At 49.4% G+C, this 19,296-nt stretch overlaps 1 protein-coding gene across 5 annotated transcripts in view; it reads left to right on the forward strand.

Moving 5' to 3' along the window:
* The window catches only part of PCNT (pericentrin), a 432,670-nt gene that overhangs the window by 306,770 nt on the left and 106,604 nt on the right, over positions 1-19,296 (forward strand). For 4 of the 5 annotated variants that reach the window (XM_075317440.1, XM_075317436.1, XM_075317437.1 and 1 more), the window contains 2 exons: positions 11,646-11,666; positions 11,893-12,129. In XM_075317440.1, the coding sequence (XP_075173555.1) occupies positions 11,646-11,666; positions 11,893-12,129 (258 nt within the window). The remainder of the gene's footprint in view (positions 1-11,645; positions 11,667-11,892; positions 12,130-19,296) is intronic. The other variant, XM_075317438.1, reaches the window with a different exon arrangement.

Raw genomic sequence — 19,296 nt, forward strand, 5'->3', positions numbered from 1 at the left:
AGGTACCCATTGCGGGTACGGAGGCTGGAGCCCACATGCTGCTTTCCTTCCCCATCCCCTTAGGGCTCTGGGTGAAGTGGGATCCTATCGGTCTCCAGGCACTGAGGCCGTGCTCCATCCACAGCCCCTGAGAATCTGCTGGACATGGAGCTGAGTATCATCAGGGACATGGCCCTGCTACGTTGAGGTACTCTGTGTCCCCGTGGGGACCGCGCACAGACACACGGCAGCACTGCTGGGTGTGTTAGTGCGCCAGGGACGGCGGCGCTGCCTGCACTGGTGCCATCGCACACTACAGCGTAGCTGGGTGTGTTAGTGTATTGGGGGACTGCCGCGCTAACCGCCGCTGCCATTTTTATCTCAGGCGCGGCTGGGACTTGTGGTGCGCCGGGGACTTCCGACCAGGGCTTATATGCCGGCCGCGCTTATCACTTTAGTCCCCGGCTTTTGCGGCCTAGTCTCACTTCGTTACCGCCCACAGGCCTGCCAGTCAGGGTAAGGGCGTGACGCTGCACAGCACGGCAGCGCTGAGAGCTGGAGCATGCTTTGCATACTCCACCCCTCTCACTGTGCACAGTGTGAAACCGGATTCCCGCACTTTCTGGGGCACGCCCACGGCCTACTCCTCTACACAGGACGCCGGCAGCCATTCATGTCAGTTTTTTCTGTGGCTGAGAAAAGAGACAAGTTTGGGAAGACCCTGGCAGGGATTCTGGTGGTCACACAACCGCTGTGAGCGGGCGGTAAGCAGCACCTGTGGTGCTGACCCCACTAGTGCCGAAGTGCACATATAGATATATGCTTGTACGCTATACATTGCACTGTTCGGTCGCACTTTTGTATTTTGGCTATATACCCTCCTTGATTGTTCGGGGGAGATAACAGCATATCGTCTGTGAAAAACAAGGGTGCAGAAGCACAGGTTTACTATGCAGCCTGTACAGCATGTATGGCTATACTGCCGGCAGGTTCCACGGACCCTCATTGTATGCAATGCTCGGCCCCTGTGGCACTTACTCAGCCGGAGTCTCTGCTAATGGTAGCCCAATGAGACCCACCTGTTAACACGGTCCAGGTGATGGGGACGGAGTTTGCAGTATTTACTGACAGACTTTCTGAGACTATGGCTAAGATACTAGAAGCCTTGCAGTCCAGACCGGTCTCTCAGACCATGGGCACTTTTGATTCATTGCCCCCTGGTCCCCCCCAGTTGGTACAACAAGGTGCTCCTGGAGTGTCTCATGGTTCCCAGGGTGAGGGGTCTGACTCGGACCGCAGTCCCAGACCCCCTAAGCGACCTCGCTGGGAGCATCCCTCGACATCATCGCATTATTCAGGGTCTCAGCATGGGGACTCTCTCTCTATGATGAGGCGGAGGTATCTGATCAGGATTCTGATCCTGAGAACGTTCTCTACCTGGATACACCTGATTGTGACACCGTAGTGAATGATCTTATGGCGTCCATCAATCAAATGTTGGTTATTTCTCCCTCAGCTCCTACGCCTGAGGAGTCAGCTTCTCAGCAGGAGAAGTTCCGTTTCAGGTTCCCCAAGCGTACATTGAGTACGTTTCTGGATCACTCTGACTTCAGGGAAGCAGTCCAGAACCACCAGGCTTGTCCAGATATCGTTTTTTCCAAGAGCCTTAAGGATACACGTTATCCCTTCCCTTCTGACGTTGTCAACTCCAGCGGCTAAATCCTTAGTTGCAGTGGAAGATATGGCTTCACTCAAAGATGCCACTGACAGACAGATGGAGCTCTGGTTGAAATCCATCTATGAAGCTATTGGCGCGTCTTTTGCTCCAGCTTTCGCAGCCGTCTGGGCGCTCCAAGCGGTCTCAGCGGCTCAAGCGCAAATTGAGGCAGTCACACGTACGTCTGCGCCGCAAGTTGCGTCTTTACCATCTCAAACGTCAGCGTTTGCGTCATACGCCATTAATGCTGTCCTGGACTCGGCGAGCCGGACGGCGGTTGCGTCCGACAATTCAGTGGTAATACGCAGAGCCTTGTGGTTGCGGGAATGGAAGGCAGATTCTGCTTCCAAAAAGTGCTTAACCAGTTTGCCAATCTCGGGCGACCGCTTGTTTGGTGAGCGACTGGATGAAATCATCAAACAATCCAAGGGAAAGGATACATCCTTTCCTCAGGCTAAACCGAACATACCCCAACAGAGGAGGGGACAGTCGAGGTTTCGGTCCTTTCGGGGCGCGGGCAGGTCCAATTCTCCTCGTCCAAAAGGCCTCAGAAGGATCAGAGGAATTCCGATTCATGGCGGCCTAAATCACGTCCTAACAAGACCGCCGGAGGTACCGCCAACAAGGCGGCTTCCTCATGACTTTCGGCCTCCGCACGCCGCATCCTCGGTCGGTGGCAGGCTCTCCCGCTTTTGCGACACCTGGCTGCCACAGTTAAAAGACCGTTGGGTGAGAGACATTCTGTCTCACGGTTACAGGATAGAGTTCTCCTCTCGTCCTCCGACTCGATTCTTCAGAACATCTCCGCCTCCCGAGAGAGCTGAGGCTCTCAGGCAGGCGGTGTGCACTCTGAAGGCAGAAGGAGTGGTGGTCCCGGTTCCTTTTCAGCAACAGGGTCACGGTGTTTACTCTAACTTGTTTGTGGTCCCAAAAAATGACGGGTCTTTCCGTCCGGGCAACAGACACGTAAAAACCAGGCGGTTCCGGATGGAATCCCTCCGCTCCGTCATCGCCTCAATGTCCCAAGGAGATTTCCTTGCATCGATCGATATCAAGGATGCTTATCTCCACGTGCCGATCGCTCCTGAGCATCAGCGCTTCCTGCGTTTCGCCATAGGAGACGAACACCTTTCGTTCGCGGCACTGCCTTTCGGCCTGGCGACAGTCCCACGGGTTTTCACCAAGGTCATGGCAACAGTAGTAGCGGTCCTCCACTCTCAGGGACACTCGGTGATTCCTTACCTAGACGATCTGCTTGTCAAGGCACCCTCTCAAGAGGCATGCCAACACAGCCTCAACGCTACTCTACAGATTCTCCAGAGCTTCGGGTGGATCATCAATTTTCCAAAGTCAAATCTGACACCGGCACAATCGCTGACATATCTGGGCATGGAATTTCATACCCTCTCGGCGATGGTGATTCTTCCGCTGGACAAACAGCGGTCACTGCAGACAGGGTTGCAATCTCTTCTTCAAGGTCAGTCACACCCCCTGAGGCGCCTCATGCACTTCCTGGGGAAGATGGTGGCAGCAATGGAGGCAGTCCCTTTCGCGCAGTTTCACCTGCGTCCTCTTCAGAGTCCTCCCTTCAGATCAATGTTCTGGAGATCAGGGCAGTGTATCTTGCCCTAAAAGTTTCCAGCAGTGGCTGGAAGGCAAGCAGATCCGAATTCAGTCGGACAACTCTACAGCGGTGGCTTACATCAATCACCAAGGAGGAACACGCAGTCGGCAAGCCTTCCTGGAAGTCCGGCGGATTTTGACGTGGGTGGAAGCCACGGCCTCCACCATATCCGCAGTCCACATCCCGGGCGTAGAAAACTGGGAAGCAGACTTTCTCAGTCGCCAGGGCATGGACGCAGGGGAATGGTCCCTTCACCCGGACGTGTTTCAGGAGATCTGTTGCCGCTGGGGGATGCCGGACGTCGACCTAATGGCGTCTCAGCACAACAACAAGGTCCCGGCATTCATGGCACGGTCTCACGATCACAGAGCTCTGGCGGCAGACGCCTTAGTTCAGGATTGGTCGCAGTTTCAACTCCCTTATGTGTTCCCACCTCTGGCACTGTTGCCCAGAGTGTTACGCAAGATCAGGTCCGACTGCCGCCGCGCCATCCTCGTCGCTCCAGACTGGCCAACGAGGTCGTGGTACCCGGATCTGTGGCATCTCGCGGTAGGCCAACCGTGGGCACTACCAGACCGACCAGACTTGCTGTCTCAAGGGCCGTTTTTCCATCTGAATTCTGCGGCCCTCAACCTGACGGTGTGGCCATTGAGTCCTGGATCCTAGCATCTGCAGGGTTATCTCAAGAGGTCATTACCACTATGAGACAGGCCAGAAAACCCACATCTGCTAAGATCTACCACAGAACGTGGAAGATATTCTTATCTTGGTGCTCTGCTCAGGGAGTTTCTCCCTGGCCATTTGCCTTGCCTACTTTCTTTCCTTCCTGCAATCCGGTTTGGAAAAAGGTTTGTCGCTTGGCTCCCTTAAGGGACAAATCTCAGCGCTCTCTGTATTTTTTCAGAAGCGCCTAGCAAGACTTCCTCAGGTACGCACGTTCCTGCAGGGGGTTTGCCGATTAGTCCCTCCTTACAAACGACTGTTAGAACCCTGTGATTTGAACAGGGTGCTGATGGTTCTTCAGAAACCACCATTCGAGCCTATGAGGGTTTTTTCTCTCTCACGCCTTTCGCAGAAAGTGGTTTTCCTAGTGGCAGTCACTTCACTTCGGAGAGTGTCTGTCCGGGCAGCATTGTCGTGCAAAGCCCCCTTCCCGGTGTCTCACCAGGTCAAGGGGTTCTACGTCCGGTTCCGGAATTTCTCTCTAAGGTGGTATCCCCCCCTTTCATCTCAATCAGGGTATCCCCGTACCCTCTGTTTGTCCTCATCCAGTTCACCAATGTGAAAAGGATTTGCACTTGATTAGATCTGGTGAGAGCACTCAGACTCTACATCTATCGTACGGCGCCCCTGCGCCGCTCGGATGCACTCTTTGTCCTTGTCGCTAGCCAGCGTAAAGGGTCGCAGGCTTCCAAATCAAGCCCGGCTCGGTGGATCAAGGAACCAATTCTCCAGCTTTATCGTTCTGCGGGGCTTACGGTTCCCTCAGGGCTGAAGGTCCATTCTACCAGAGCTGTGGGTGCGTCCTGGGCTTGAGGCACCAGGCTACGGCTCAGCATGTGTGTCAGGCGGCTACCTGGTCCAGCCTCCACACTTTCACGAAACACTATCAGGTGCATACCTATGCTTCGGCGGATGCCAGCATAGGCAGACGAGTCCTTCAGGCGGCGGTTGCCCACCTGTAGGAAGGGGCCGTTTTTAGGCTCTATTACGAGGTATTATTTTACCCACCCAGGGATTGCTTTTGGACATCCCAATTGTCTGGGTCTCCCAATAGAGCGACAAAGAAGAAGGGAATTTTGTTTACTTACCGTAAATTCCTTTTCTTCTAGCTCTAATTGGGAGACCCAGCACCCGCCCCTGTTTTTTTGTATACACATGTTGTTCATGTTGAATGGTTTCAGTTCTCCGATATTCCTTCGGATTGAATTTGCTTTAAACCAGTTTATTGGCTTTCCTCCTTCTTGCTTTTGCACTAAAACTGAGGAGCCCGTGATCCCACGGGGGGTGTATAGGCAGAAGGGGAGGGGCCTTACACTTTTAAGTGTAATACTTTGTGTGGCCTCCGGAGGCAGTAGCTATACACCCAATTGTCTGGGTCTCCCAATTAGAGCTAGAAGAAAAGGAATTTACGGTAAGTAAACAAAATTCCCTTCTTTCTAAATTTTGTTGGAAAAATGAGAAATCGCTGATGACCTTTGACCACTTCTAACTTCCTAACGAAGAAAAATTTTGTTTCGAAAATTGCGCTGATGTAAAGTAGACATGTGGGAAAGTTTATTTAGTAACTATTTAGTGTGACATATCTCTCAGATTTATGGGCATAAATTTTCAAGGTTTGAAAATTGCGAAATTTTCAAAATTTTTGCAAAATTTCCTAAATTTTCACAACTAAACGCAAAAATTATCGGTTTAAATTTACCACTGACATGAAGTACAATATGTCACGAAAAAACAGTCTCAGAATCGCCAGGATCCGTTGAAGCGTTCCAAAGTTATAACCTGTCAAAGTGACACTGGTCAGAATTGCAAAAAATGGCCCGGTCATTAGGGTGTTTTAGTGGCCGGGGGTGAAGGGTTTAATGCAGAGTTTTATAAGCTAGACAGCAGCGTTGGTCGGTCTCCTAATTAAAGGCGTTGTTCACTACCTGGACAACCTTTTCTCATTTCCCTTGTTCACCCCTGTAAAAATAAATAAGCCTATATTCTCCTACGCTGCAACTGTTGTTCCAGTGATGTCTAAGGCTATGTGCGCACTTACCGGATTTTGCCGCGGATTTTTCGCGGATTTGCTGCATGTTTCGCTGCAGAAAGTGTTCATAACATCTCTGCAGTGAATCACCAGCAAATCCTATGGAGAAAAAAAATCCTGTGCGCACTGGGCGGAATTTGACAGCTGCATGTTTTGCTGCGGGAATCCCGCAGCAAAAACGAGTGCATGTCACTTCTTTTCCGCACATCGCTGCGGGATTTCACTCCATTGACTCCAATGTAATCGTGAAATCCCGCAGGGAATAAGGCAGGCAGCAAATTCTGTGCGGTTCACTGCGTTTTCCTGCGTTATTCCCTGCGGTATTTTGCGGTTTACCTCCGGTAATGTGCATCGCTTGTCTGCGGTTTTGCAGGGAAGTGATGTCATTACAGGAAGAGGAAGCGGAGCAGAGAGTAAACACACACACACACAGAACACAGAACACAGACCCAGAACACAGAGGACACAGAACACAGACCCACACATCACAGAGGACACAGAACACAGACCCACACATCACAGAGGACACAGAACACAGACACACACATCACAGAGGACACAGAACACAGACACACACATCACAGAGGACACAGAACACAGACACACACATCACAGAGGACACAGAACACAGACACACACATCACAGAGGACACAGAACACAGACACACACATCACAGAGGACACACATAGAAAGAAAACGGAAATATAGAAAAAAAAGAACGTGGGCTCCGCTGCATATTCACCTTCCAGCCGAGGTAAGCACACAGCGGCGGCCCGGTATCATCAGGCTGGGGAGGGAGAGGGGCAGGGTTAATGTCCCCCGCCTCACTCCAGGGTGGATTGATTTAAATCACGCCGATTTTAAATCATGATTTAAATCACGATTTAAATCAAAAGATTTTTTTCTATTTAAATCGGATCGATTTAAATCATGATTTTAATCATGATTTAAATCACTGATTTAAATCAAAAGGTTTTTTTTTAATATAAATCACAATTAAAATGAGAAGTGAGAGCAGTGTGCATGTGCGCCCATAGTTACACGGACGAAACTAGGGGCAACGATCTAACGCCAGGGTGAGGGGGGGACCCCAAAGTAAGTAAAAATCTTTTTTGTTTTACTATATGGCAATAGGTAGGTGTTTAAAAGCAGCATGTCTTAATTGTATAAACTATTAATAGCCTCCACATTTTGTTCATACTGCCCCTTTAATTCCACACTTCTAGCTTGGTTTCAGTTTTGGTTTAGTTTCTTTTTCCCTGCATTCAGTTGACATGCCCAAACTTGTTGGATAGTCAGCAGTACTTGGCTCAGGCTGTAGTAACATCAGCAGTGCTTGGCTCAGGCTGTAGTAACAATCAAACTTCATAAGTGATCTGTGTGAGCCATGGCAGCAGGTCGTAAGAGAGACCCTATTTGGGTTCATTTTGTTGAGATGCCAGCAGCAGATCTTGGAAAGAAAGGTGCAAGAGCAAAGTGCAAATACTGTCAAAAGGATATCCAAGGACTTCTTTGCCGTTTGAAATCACATTATGAAAACTGCAACCAGAAGGGAAATGAAGATGTTGATAGTGATACAACTAATGTCAATGAACCCCCACAGCTTCTTATGCACCAGGAGCCTAGTACTAGTGGTAAGTCTGGCAATTAATTTACAACCTATTTTTTTAACAGACATTTTACTGGGATGGTTAAAGTCTATGAAAAGAAAAATTTCTAGCACTGGTAGTTCTGGAGTATAGAATTTAAATTTATGTTAAGGCAATATTTCACAGAAAATGAACGCTAAAGGACATGTGCACCTTTATTTTTTTAAGGTGCACATGTCCCCCCCCCCCCCCGCAGCGCTGAGATCCGTGGCTTCGTTTTGACCGTCCGCCTCCCGTCCTCCGGTTGCGGCCTACTCGCAGTGATCCAGCGGCGTGACGTCAGCGGGCCGCACGCTCCATTGAAATGAATGGAGGCGCGCTCGCGGACGGGCAGAACGAAGCCACGGATCCCCGCAGCGCTGACATCGGAGGTAAGAGAGCTGCGGGGGAGGACATGTGCACACTGTGACTGGCTGCACCTTAAAAAATAAAGGTGCACATGTCCTTTAAGTAAAAATAAAGTGTGTATACGCTTATTTTTTTTTTTTATTGTAGGCTGCAATTCACTTTTGAAGTCTGCCAAATTGACCATTTAAAAAAAAAAAACATTTTTAAAACTTTTGTGACATAATTTTTTTCAGTTGCTGAGGCTCTGATATTAGTTACCAGTATTACAGCAACCTCACCAGAAAACTTGAGTAGCATAACTTTTGAGACAGCCCTTATAGGACGAGGACCATTACATTGTTCAAAAAGTTTGTTTCAATATTTTCGTTATATTTCTTCAAATACGCAGTCGATTTATATTTTTAATTTCTGTGCTTTCAAGGTCAAATATGGCTTGTGCTGCACGTGACAATCAATATCTGGGTACAACTTCAACAAAGCAGCCCAAAAAAAAACTTTGCGTGCAACAAAGTGTAGAAAAATTCATCTTAAAGACTACGACGAGCCAGAAAGAACATTTTGATGAATTAATTGCTAAATTCATATTTGCAACCAATTCTTCTTTCTGACTAGTTGAGCACCCATTGTTTGTACAAATGATCGAAGGAATTAGACCAGGCTACAAACCACCAAGTAGATTTGATATCTCAGGAAAACATCTTCAGGCTGTATACGACATAGAAAGAGCGGCTTTTACAAAATATTTGAAAGACAAGGTTGTTAACATGAGCTTGGATGGTTGGAGCAACATCCACAACGACCCCATAATTTGCACTTGTGTCACAACAGAAGATGGTGAAACTTACCTTACAGACACAATCGACACATCTGGAAATTCACATACTGCTGAATATTTACTTGAAATTGCTAAGAACTCAATTCACCAATGCCAAGAACAGTTTGGATGTAAAGTAAGGAGCTTAGTTACTGATAACGCAAGCAATGTGGCAAAAATGCGAGCGGAACTGGCACAGGATGACACAAATGTCATTACATACGGTTGTTCTGCCCATTTGTTGCATCTTTTGGCAAAAGACCTGCATATTTTGGGTGTCAAGGAACATGTTGTAGAAATTGTTAAATATTTCCGCAATAATCATTTTGCACATGCAACCTACAAGGAAATGGGAGGACTGAAGTTGGTTCTACCACAAGATGTTAGATGGAATACCTTGGCTGACTGCTTGGAACTGTTTATTAACAACTGGTCAAAATTACTGTCCATTTGCGAAACACATCGGGATAAAATTGATGCTAATATACGAAGCAAAGTATTAAATCTTGGTGTGAAGAGAAATGCCGAGGACCTTTTGGAAAGGTTAAAGCCAATATCGATTGCGTTGGATAAAATGCAGAAAGATACTGCAACCATAGCTGATGCCACAGAAGTTTGGAAAGATTTAGAAGGTTCTCTAGATCTCTTGAACCTCTCAAACAATGTAAAGGTTGCAATACAGCACCGCAAGGACCAAGCATTAAAAGAAGAACACTATTTAGCCAATATCTTGCATCCCATCTACAGAGGGAAAAAATTATCTGAGGCGGAAATCAACTCTGCAATGGAGTGGCTCGCCAATACTAACCATGACATTGTGGCAACTGTGCTGAAATTGAAGTGTGAATCTGCACCATTTCAAAAATACATGTTTGCAGATAACGTCGTTAATGAACTAAAACCACTGGACTGGTGGAAGTCGCAATCACTTGTTCTTCCAGCAAAGATAATAAATCTAGCTACTCAGCTACTGACTGCATCGGCTTCATCCGCAGGAGTAGAGAGATTGTTTTCTTCATTTAGTTTTGTGCACACAACAGTCCGAAACCGCTTAGGAACTGCTAAAGCCGGACAACTGGTTTTCCTATTAAAAGTCCTAAATAAACAGTAGGCTTAAAGGACTGATGTATTCACTGAAGATGTTTGCTTACTTCAAACGTTAGAGATAGGCTATTGTTAAAAAGTACTTACTCTCTGTAGTTCAATTCTGAGTGTTTAATAGTGCAAATAAAAATTATTAGGTTTCATAATCAACTGTTTTAATATTTTTATTTGTGTAAAACAATTAGATTTGCAAAAAGACAAAGTTTTGCTTGTGTACAACTTGATTAAAAAATCTGATTTAAATCAAAAAAATCTGATTTTTTTGATTTTTTTAAAAAAATCAAGATTTTTATCCACCCTGCCTCACTCCCCCTCCCGCAGCCGAGAATATCAGCCGCAGCTGCACCGACACTGTCGCATACATTATGCGGCACTACCGGCGTGTCCCCGGCTCTTCTTGCCACCGTGTAGCAGTGGTGGCAAGGTAATACAAGGGGTTAATGGTGATGGGGGATCACCGCCATTAACCCCAGGCTTGATCATGGCAGCGTCTGAGACAGCTGACATGATCAACCCGTAAGTAAAGTGAATAAAACACAGACACCGAAAAATCCTTTATTTTAAATAAAACCAACAAGCCTCGTTCACCATTTTATTAACCCCCCCCAAGCAAAGCTCCGACATAATCCACAGCTCCGGCTCCGGCGTCCTGCACTGCTGACATCCAGCCGCGACTGTCACAGACACAGGCTGAATACAGCAGAGGTAATTACCGGCCATTTCCCACGGCCGGTAATGTGAACTCACTGCCGACCGTGGGAAATGCAGCGATCTGTCATCTATCTATTCTTCTGTCTCTTTATCTATCTATCTATCTATCTACTATCTCAGAATTAAATGACTTTTTTTTTTTTTTTTTCAATGTGCTTTATTACATTGAATGCAATAAAGCACATCCCAACCCGCACGCGGCAAAACCGCGGCAATACCGCGAATAATACCGCGGTAAAACCGCAGCAAACCGCATGCGGTTTTCGGGTGCGGTTTCCCGCGGTTTTTTACCGCGGGTGCGGTAATCTTTGAGAGCATGCAGAATTTTCTCAAGGAAATTTCATTTCCCAGTGCGCACAGAGCCTAAAGCTGCGTTCCTCGGGCCCACGTGATACTGACACACTGGCTCTGTGACAAATCCGCTCTGGTTTCCTTCACCCCACCTTTTGGACGGTTGAGCAGGAAGTCACATCCTGCTCAAATGTCTGAAGACTGGCGCCGGGCGCTGAATGGGCACAAGGCTCGTGTGTCATAACAATGTTATATGGGCCCCAGGAACGCGGCATCAGATATCGCTGGAACCGTGGCCGTATTGGAGTTGAGTATAGACTTTACAGGGGCAAACAAGGGGAATGAGTATGGGTTGTCAAAGTAGTGGACATCCCCTTTAACAAGCTGTAAGCAAAAAGTGTATATGTGAACATCTGCAAATTTTAGTGAACAGTAAATTGCAAAAAGTGCTTGTTTTTGCACTCTAAAACAATATCCATTTCTGAAGATGGGAATCATCTTATGATTTTGCCGTTCAGTTGTTTTGGTTTTATTTTCTTGTAGTTTGTGCTCTTTTGTGGCTTAGTTCTGAGACTGGTGACACAATCTAGTCACCTAAAGACTTAAATGTTAATATACTTCTTTTTTTTCTTCTCCTTTTTGTGTTATGACACAGCTCCATGACTGGAGTGCCCAGGTATGATTGGTTATGTTGACATCTAAAATTCTTGCTTAATGATGAATTAATCCATTTGTCCCATGCACCTAATAATTTTCCTGCATGATTGCGCTCAGTAGTAGATACACTTCATGTTTGCTTTACCATGATAGTCCTGCATGGCATTCCTGGTTTTTGCTGCTTTAGTTTTCAGTTTCTTGCCCTCTTCCTAAGTGAATAGATCTGGAACAAATGTCTTCTACAGATTGAAACTTTGGAAGCTCGTGTGAAAGAGAAAGTGGACGACTGCAAACTTCTGCTTCAAGGAAGAGAGGATTTGGAGCAGCAGATTACAGAAAGAAATGATGAAATAGATAAGATGATGCTACGCATACAAGAGCTGGAGCAGGCTGCCCTGAGTAATGCTGATGCCGCCAAGAAGTGTAGCCAGCTGGAAGTAGAGCTGCAAAAAATGCAGAAGGTGGAGAAGGAAGTTCTACAGGTGAGGCGGCGTTCACACATTCTCCACCGCAAATCTGTTCTTTCTGTCTGAATTAAAATGTACAACCTATGAATAAGCCGTAAAGGCCGCTTTACACACTACGAGATCACTAAAGCGATGTCGTTGGGGTCACGGAATTTGTGAAGCACATCCGGCCGCTTTAGCGATGTCGTTGCGTGTGACACCTAAAAGCGATTTTGAATCGTCGCAAAAACGTTCAAAATGCTCATCGGTGACATGGGGGGGGTCCCTTCCCAAATATTGTTGCTGCTGCAGTAATGATGTTTGTCGTTCCTGCGGCAGCACACATCGCTATGTGCGACACCGCTGGAACGACAAACATCTCCTTACCTGCGTCCACCGGAAAAGGAGGAAGGAAGGAGGTGGGCGGCATGTTCCGGCCGCTCAACTCCTCCCCTCCTTTACTATTGGGCGGCGGTTCAGTGATGCTGCTGTGACGTCGCTATGATGCTGAATGAACCGCCCCCTTAGAAAGGAGGCGGTTTGCCGGTCACAGCAATGTCTCGGAGCAGGTATGTGCGTGTGACGCTGCCATAGCGATAATGTTCGCTACGGCAGCGATCACCACATACCGTTACAACAACGGGGGCGGGTACTATCACGCTGGACATTGCTAGCGATGTCGTAACGTGTAAAGCGGCCTTAATGCTTAAGTGGGGTGTATCATTAAACTGAACAGGTGGGCACCTCACTACCTCCCAAATTCCTACTTGCCAGAAAGGAGGGTGAGGCAGTGTGATCCCGATGACTGTTCAGAAGAACGTGTTGGTTAATCCGCTGATCTTATAGACAACCTGTCAACAGTATTTTACCAAGTAAAATACAGACAGGGCCATGTTGGCATTTTGTATAATTTCTTTAATCTATGTTTTGAAGTTTTCTTGTATTCAGATCTTCTTGCTTCGGGGCAGGACTGGTGGAAGGGTCTTCAGCCATGTTCCAGCCCCTTCGCTGCTGCTTTAAATTTTGAGCTTGTGCCGTCCTAGCCACAGTTGGCACTTGTGCAGATCATTCTCATGGTGTGCTTCAGGAAAATGGCACTGAGCAATCTGTGCATGTGAAACCACTGGTACCATTTTTCGGAAGCCCACCATGAGATATAATAATAATAATAATAATAATAATAATCATCTTTATTTCTTTATCGTTCCTATGGGAGACCCAGACATTTGGTGTATAGCTTCTGCCTCCGGAGGACACAAAGTACTACACTCAAAAGTGTAGCTCCTCCCTCTGAGCTTATACACCCCCTGGAGAACCAGATCTAGCCAGTTTATCGCTTTGTGTTCAGGAGGCATACATCCACACATGCATTCTCATCTGAATTTTCATTTTTGGGAAGAGTTTGAAGAAAAGCGGGTGCAAGCCTGGACCCCCAGCATGTCCCTTCTCACCCCACTGTGTCGGCGGTGCTGTTAAGGTTGATTCCAAGGCTGGAGCCTTACATGCCGTGCTCCTTCACCATCCCTCCTGGGCTCTGGCTTGAAGTGGGAGCCAGCACGGTTCTCCATGCTTGGCAGGAGACCGGTCTCCATCCGCAGCCCTTCAGGATCCTGCTGGACCGGAGCACCCATCCCCAGGGACTTGGAACCCCTGCGTCTCAGCAAGCTAAGTACCTGAGACATTTATTTATTGGCGGTCCCTGTACTTTATTGTTGTGGGAGAGTGTGCTGAGTGAGTTTTATGACATTTCTTTGTCGCTCCTAATTGGGAGACCCAGACAATTGGGTGTATAGCTACTGCCTCCGGAGGCCGCACAAAGTACTACACTTAAAAGTGTAAGGCCCCTCCCCTTCTGGCTATACACCCCCCGTGGGAGCACGGGTCCCTCAGTTTTTTGCTTTGTGCGAAGGAGGTCAGACACGCACGCATAGCTCCACTGTTTAGTCAGCAGCAGCTGCTGACTATGTCGGATGGAAGAAAAGAGGGCCCATACAGGGCCCCCAGCATGCTCCCTTCTCACCCCACTTTCTGTCGGCGGTGCTTGTTAAGGTTGAGGTACCCATTGCGGGTACGGAGGCTGGAGCCCACATGCTGCATCCTTCCCCATCCCCATTAGGGCTCTGGGCGAAGTGGGATTTTACCGGTCTCCAGGCACTGAGACCGTGCTCCATCCGCAGCCCCTGGAGAAGCCGCTGGATATGGAGCTGAGTATCGTCAGGGACATGGCCCTGCTCCGTCAAGGTACTCTGTGTCCCCGTGCATACGCGCGCACACCGCAGCATTGCTGGGTGTGATAGTGCGCCGGGGACAACAGCGCTGCTGCGCTTGTGCCATTTCCTCACTTCAGCTTAGCTGAGTGGGTAGACTCAGGGGGAACGGTCGCGCCGGCCGCTGGGACTGCGACGCGGCTGGGACTTGTGGTGCGCCGGGGACTTCCGCGCTGACCGTGCATATATCACGGCCGCGCTTATTACTACAGTCCCCGGCTTTTGCGGCCTAGTTCGTTCGTTCCCGCCTCCGCACCTGCCAGTCAGGAGGAGGGCGGGACGCTGTACAGAGCATCAGCGCTGAGGGCTGGAGTCTTTTTTACATACTCCAGCCCTCACACCAGGCACAGTAGGACGCAGTTTCCCGCACTTTTGTTTGTGGCATGCCCACGGTCCGCCCCTCTTCACAGAATGCCGGCAGCCATTCCTGCCTGCACGCTGAGCTGCAGAGGGGAGACTGGGAGACCCAGACACGGGATTCTACGGCCTCATACCCGCTGTTCAGCGGGCGGTAAGCAGCCCTCTAGGGATCACCCCCACTTGTGCCGTTTGTATACTGAGTATTTTGTGTTTGCAAATACTTTGTACTGTACAGTCGCTGGTGATTCTCGGCTATATACCTCCTAGATTACAAGGAGGCAACACCATGTCGTCCGCAAACGCAAGGGTGCCAAGGCACAGACATTATATGCTGCCTGTACCGCATGTGGGGCTGCTCTACCGGCAGGTTCCACTGACCCCCATTGTGTGCAGTGCTCGGCCCCTGTGGCACTTGCACAGCCGGGGCCTCTGCTGGACGTGACCCAGGGTGTACCACCTGTGAATGCTGTCCAGGTGACAGGAACGGAGTTTGCAGCTTTTGCTGACAGATTGTCTATGACCATGTCAAAGATTCTTGAAATATTGCAGTCTAGACCAGTAACTCAGACCATGGACACTGTTGCATCATTGCTCCCTGGTCCCCCTCAGCTGGAACACTTCCAAGCTCCGGGGGTGTCACATGCACCCCAGGGTGACGACTCTGACTCGGACGACAGTCCCAGTCAACCTAAGCGGGCTCGTTATGAGGGGCCCTCAACTTCGTCTCACTGGTCAGGGTCCCAGCGGGACGAATCTATGGGTGATGAGGCGGATGTAACTGATCAGGATGCTGATCCTGGGACCGCTCTCAATCTGGATACACCGGATGGTGACGCCATAGTGAATGATCTTATAGCGTCCATCAATAAGATGTTAGATATTTCTCCGCCAGCTCCTCCTGAGGAGGAGTCAGCTTCACAGCATGAGAAATTCCATTTCAGATATCCCAAGCGTAAATTAAGCACTTTTCTGGACCACGCTGACTTTAGAGATGCAATCCAGAAACACCACACTTATCCTGAGAAGCGGTTTTCTAAACGGCTTAAAGATACACGCTATACTTTTCCCCCTGACGTGGTCAAGGGTTGGACCCAGTGTCCCAAGGTGGACCCTCCAATCTCCAGGCTTGCAGCTAGATTTTTAGTTGCAGTAGAAGATGGAGCGGCACTTAAAGATGCCACTGACAGGCAGTTGGAGCTCTGGCTGAAATCCATCTATGAAGCTATTGGAGCGTCGTTGGCGCCAGCTTTCGCAGCCGTATGGGCACTCCAAGCTATTTCAGCTGGGCTTATACAAGTCGACTCGGTCACACGTACATCTGCTCCGCAGGTGGCACCATTGACCTCTCAAATGTCTGCATTCGCGTCTTACGCGATTAATGCTGTCCTAGACTCTACGAGCCGTACGGCGGTGGCGTCGGCCAACTCTGTGGTTTTGCGCAGAGCCCTGTGGTTGAGAGAATGGAAGGCAGATTCTGCTTCCAACGAAGTGCTTAACCAGTTTGCCTTTTTCTCGTGACCGATTGTTTGGGGAGCGTTTAGATGAAATCATTAAACACTCAAAGGGTAAGGACTCATCCTTACCTCAACACAGACACAACAAGCCCCAACAAAGGAGGGGTCAGTCTGGTTTTCGGTCCTTTCGAGGCTCAGGCAGGTCCCAATTCTCCTCGTCCAAAAGGACTCTAAAGGATCAGAGAGGCTCAGATTCTTGGCGGACTCAGTCACGCCCAAAAAAGACAGCAGGAGGAACCGTTACCAAGACGGCTTCCTCATGTCTCTCAGTCTCCTCTTTCCGCATCCTCGGTCGGTGGGAGGCTCTCCCGCTTTGGCGGCATATGGCTGTCACAGGTCAAAGACCGTTGGGTGAGGGACATTCTGTCTCACGGGCACAGGATAGAGTTCAGCTCTCGTCCTCCAACTCGTTTTTTCAGAACTTCCCCACCGCCCGACCGAGCCGATGCTCTGCTGCAGGCGGTGGCCGCTCTAAAGGCGGAAGGAGTGGTGACTTCCGTTCCTCTTCAGGAACAAGGTCACGGTTTTTACTCCAATCTGTTTGTGGTGCCAAAGAAGGACGGGTCCTTTCGGCCCGTCCTGGATCTAATGTTGCTCAACAAACATGTAAAAACCAGGAGGTTCCGGATGGATTCTCTACGCTCCGTCATAGCCTCAATGTCTCAAGGAGATTTCCTAGCATCAATAGACATCAAAGATGCTTATCTCCACGTGCCGATTGCGCCAGAGCATCAGCGTTTTCTACGCTTCGTTATAGAAAGCGAACACCTGCAGTTCGTAGCGTTACCTTTCGGGCTGGCAACAGCCCCTCGGGTCTTCACCAAGGTCATGGCAGCAGTAGTAGCTGTCCTGCACTCGCAGGGTCACTCCGTGATCCCGTATTCGGACGATCTACTCATAAAGGCACCCTCTCAAGAGGCATGCCAACACAGTCTGAACGTGACACTGAAGACTCTCCAGAGTTTCGGGTGGATTATCAACTTTTCAAAGTTAAATCTAACCCCGACCCAATCACTAACCTATCTTGGCATGGAGTTTCATACTCTCTCAGCGATAGTAAAGCTTCCACTGGACAAGCAGTGCTCTCTGCAGACAGGGGTGCAATCTCTCCTGCAGAGCCAGTCCCACTCCTTGAGGCGCCTCGTGCATTTCCTAGGGAAGATGGGGGCAGCAATGGAAGCAGTCCCTTTCGCGCAGTTTCATCTGCGGCCTCTACAATGGGACATTCTCCGCCAATGGGACGGGAAGTAGACGTCCCTCGACAGGGATGTCTCCCTCTCTCAGGCAGCCAAGGACTCTCTCCGATGGTGGTCTTCCCACCTCATTGTCAAAAGGAAAGTCGTTCCCACCCCCATCCTGGGCGGTGGTCGCGACAGATGCGAGCCTATCAGGGTGGGGAGCAGTGTTTCTTCACCACAGGGCTCAGGGTACGTGGACTCAGAAAGAGTCAACCCTTCAGATCAATGTTCTGGAAATCAGAGCAGTCTATCTTGCTCTGCGAGCCTTCCAACAGTGGCTGGAAGGCAAGCAGATCCGGATTCAGTCGGACAATTCCACAGCGGTGGCGTACATCAACCACCAAGGGGGAACACGCAGCCGGCAAGCCTTTCAAGAAGTCCGGCGGATTCTGACGTGGGTGGAAAACACAGCATCCACCATATCCGCAGTTCACATCCCAGGCGTGGAAAACTGGAAAGCAGACTTTCTCAGTCGCCAGGGCATGGACGCAGGGGAATGGTCCCTTCACCCGGACGTGTTTCAGGAGATCTGTCGCCGCTGGGGGATGCCGGACGTCGACCTGATGGCGTCACGGCACAACAACAAGGTCCCGGTTTTCTTGGCACGGTCTCACGATCACCGAGCTCTGGCGGCAGACGCCTTAGTTCAGGATTGGTCGCAGTTCTGACTACCTTATGTGTTCCCACCTCTGGCATTGTTGCCCAGAGTGCTCCGCAAAATCAGGTCCGACTGCCGTCGCGCCATTCTCGTCGCTCCAGACTGGCCAAGGAGGTCGTGGTACCCGGATCTGTGGCATCTCACGGTAGGCCAACCGTGGGCGCTACCGGGCCGTCCAGACTGGCTGTCTCAAGGGCCGTTTTTCCATCTGAATTCTGCGGCCCTGAACCTGACTGTGTGGCCATTGAGTCCTGGATCCTAGGGACCTCAGGTTTATCTCACGATGTTGTTGCCACCATGAGACAGGCTAGGAAACCTTCCTCCGCCAAGATCTACCACAGAACGTGGAAGATATTCTTATCTTGGTGCTCTGCTCAGGGAGTTTCTCCCTGGCCATTTGCATTGCCTATTTTTCTTTCCTTCCTGCAGTCTGGGTTGGAAAAAGGTTTGTCGCTTAGCTCCCTTAAAGGACAAGTCTCTGCGCTATCCGTATTCTTTCAGAAGCGCCTGACGCGACTTACTAAGGTACGCACGTTCCTGCAAGGGGTTCGTCATATCGTTCCCCCTTACAAGCGGCCATTGGAACCCTGGGATCTGAACAAGGTTCTAATTGCTCTCCAGAAGCCGCCTTTCGAGCCTATGAAGGAGATTTCCTTTTCTCGGCTTTCACAGAAAGTGGCTTTTCTGGTGGCGGTCACGTCTCTTCGGAGAGTGTCAGAGCTGGCGGCGTTATCTTGCAAATCTCCCTTCCTGGTGTTTCACCAAGACAAGGTAGTACTGCGTCCAATTCCAGAGTTTCTTCCCAAGGTGGTATCTTCCTTTCATCTCAATCAGGAGATCGCTTTACCATCTTTGTGTCCGCATCCAGTTCATCAATTTGGTGAGAGCACTCAGGATCTACATTTCCCGCACGGCGCCTCTGCGCCGTTCGGATGCACTCTTTATCCTGGTCGCTGGTCAGCATAAAGGGTCGCAAGCTTCCAAATCCGCCCTTGCGCGGTGGATCAAGGAACCAATTCTTCACGCCTACCGTTCTGCTGGGCTTCCGATTCCTTCTGGACTGAAGGCCCATTCTACCAGAGCCGTGGGTGCGTCCTGGGCATTACGGCATCAGGCTACGGCTCAGCAGGTGTGCCAGGCGGCTACCTGGTCGAGTCTGCACAATT

The sequence above is a fragment of the Anomaloglossus baeobatrachus genome, chromosome 7 (assembly GCF_048569485.1).
Source record: "Anomaloglossus baeobatrachus isolate aAnoBae1 chromosome 7, aAnoBae1.hap1, whole genome shotgun sequence".
Lineage (NCBI taxonomy): Eukaryota > Metazoa > Chordata > Amphibia > Anura > Aromobatidae > Anomaloglossus > Anomaloglossus baeobatrachus.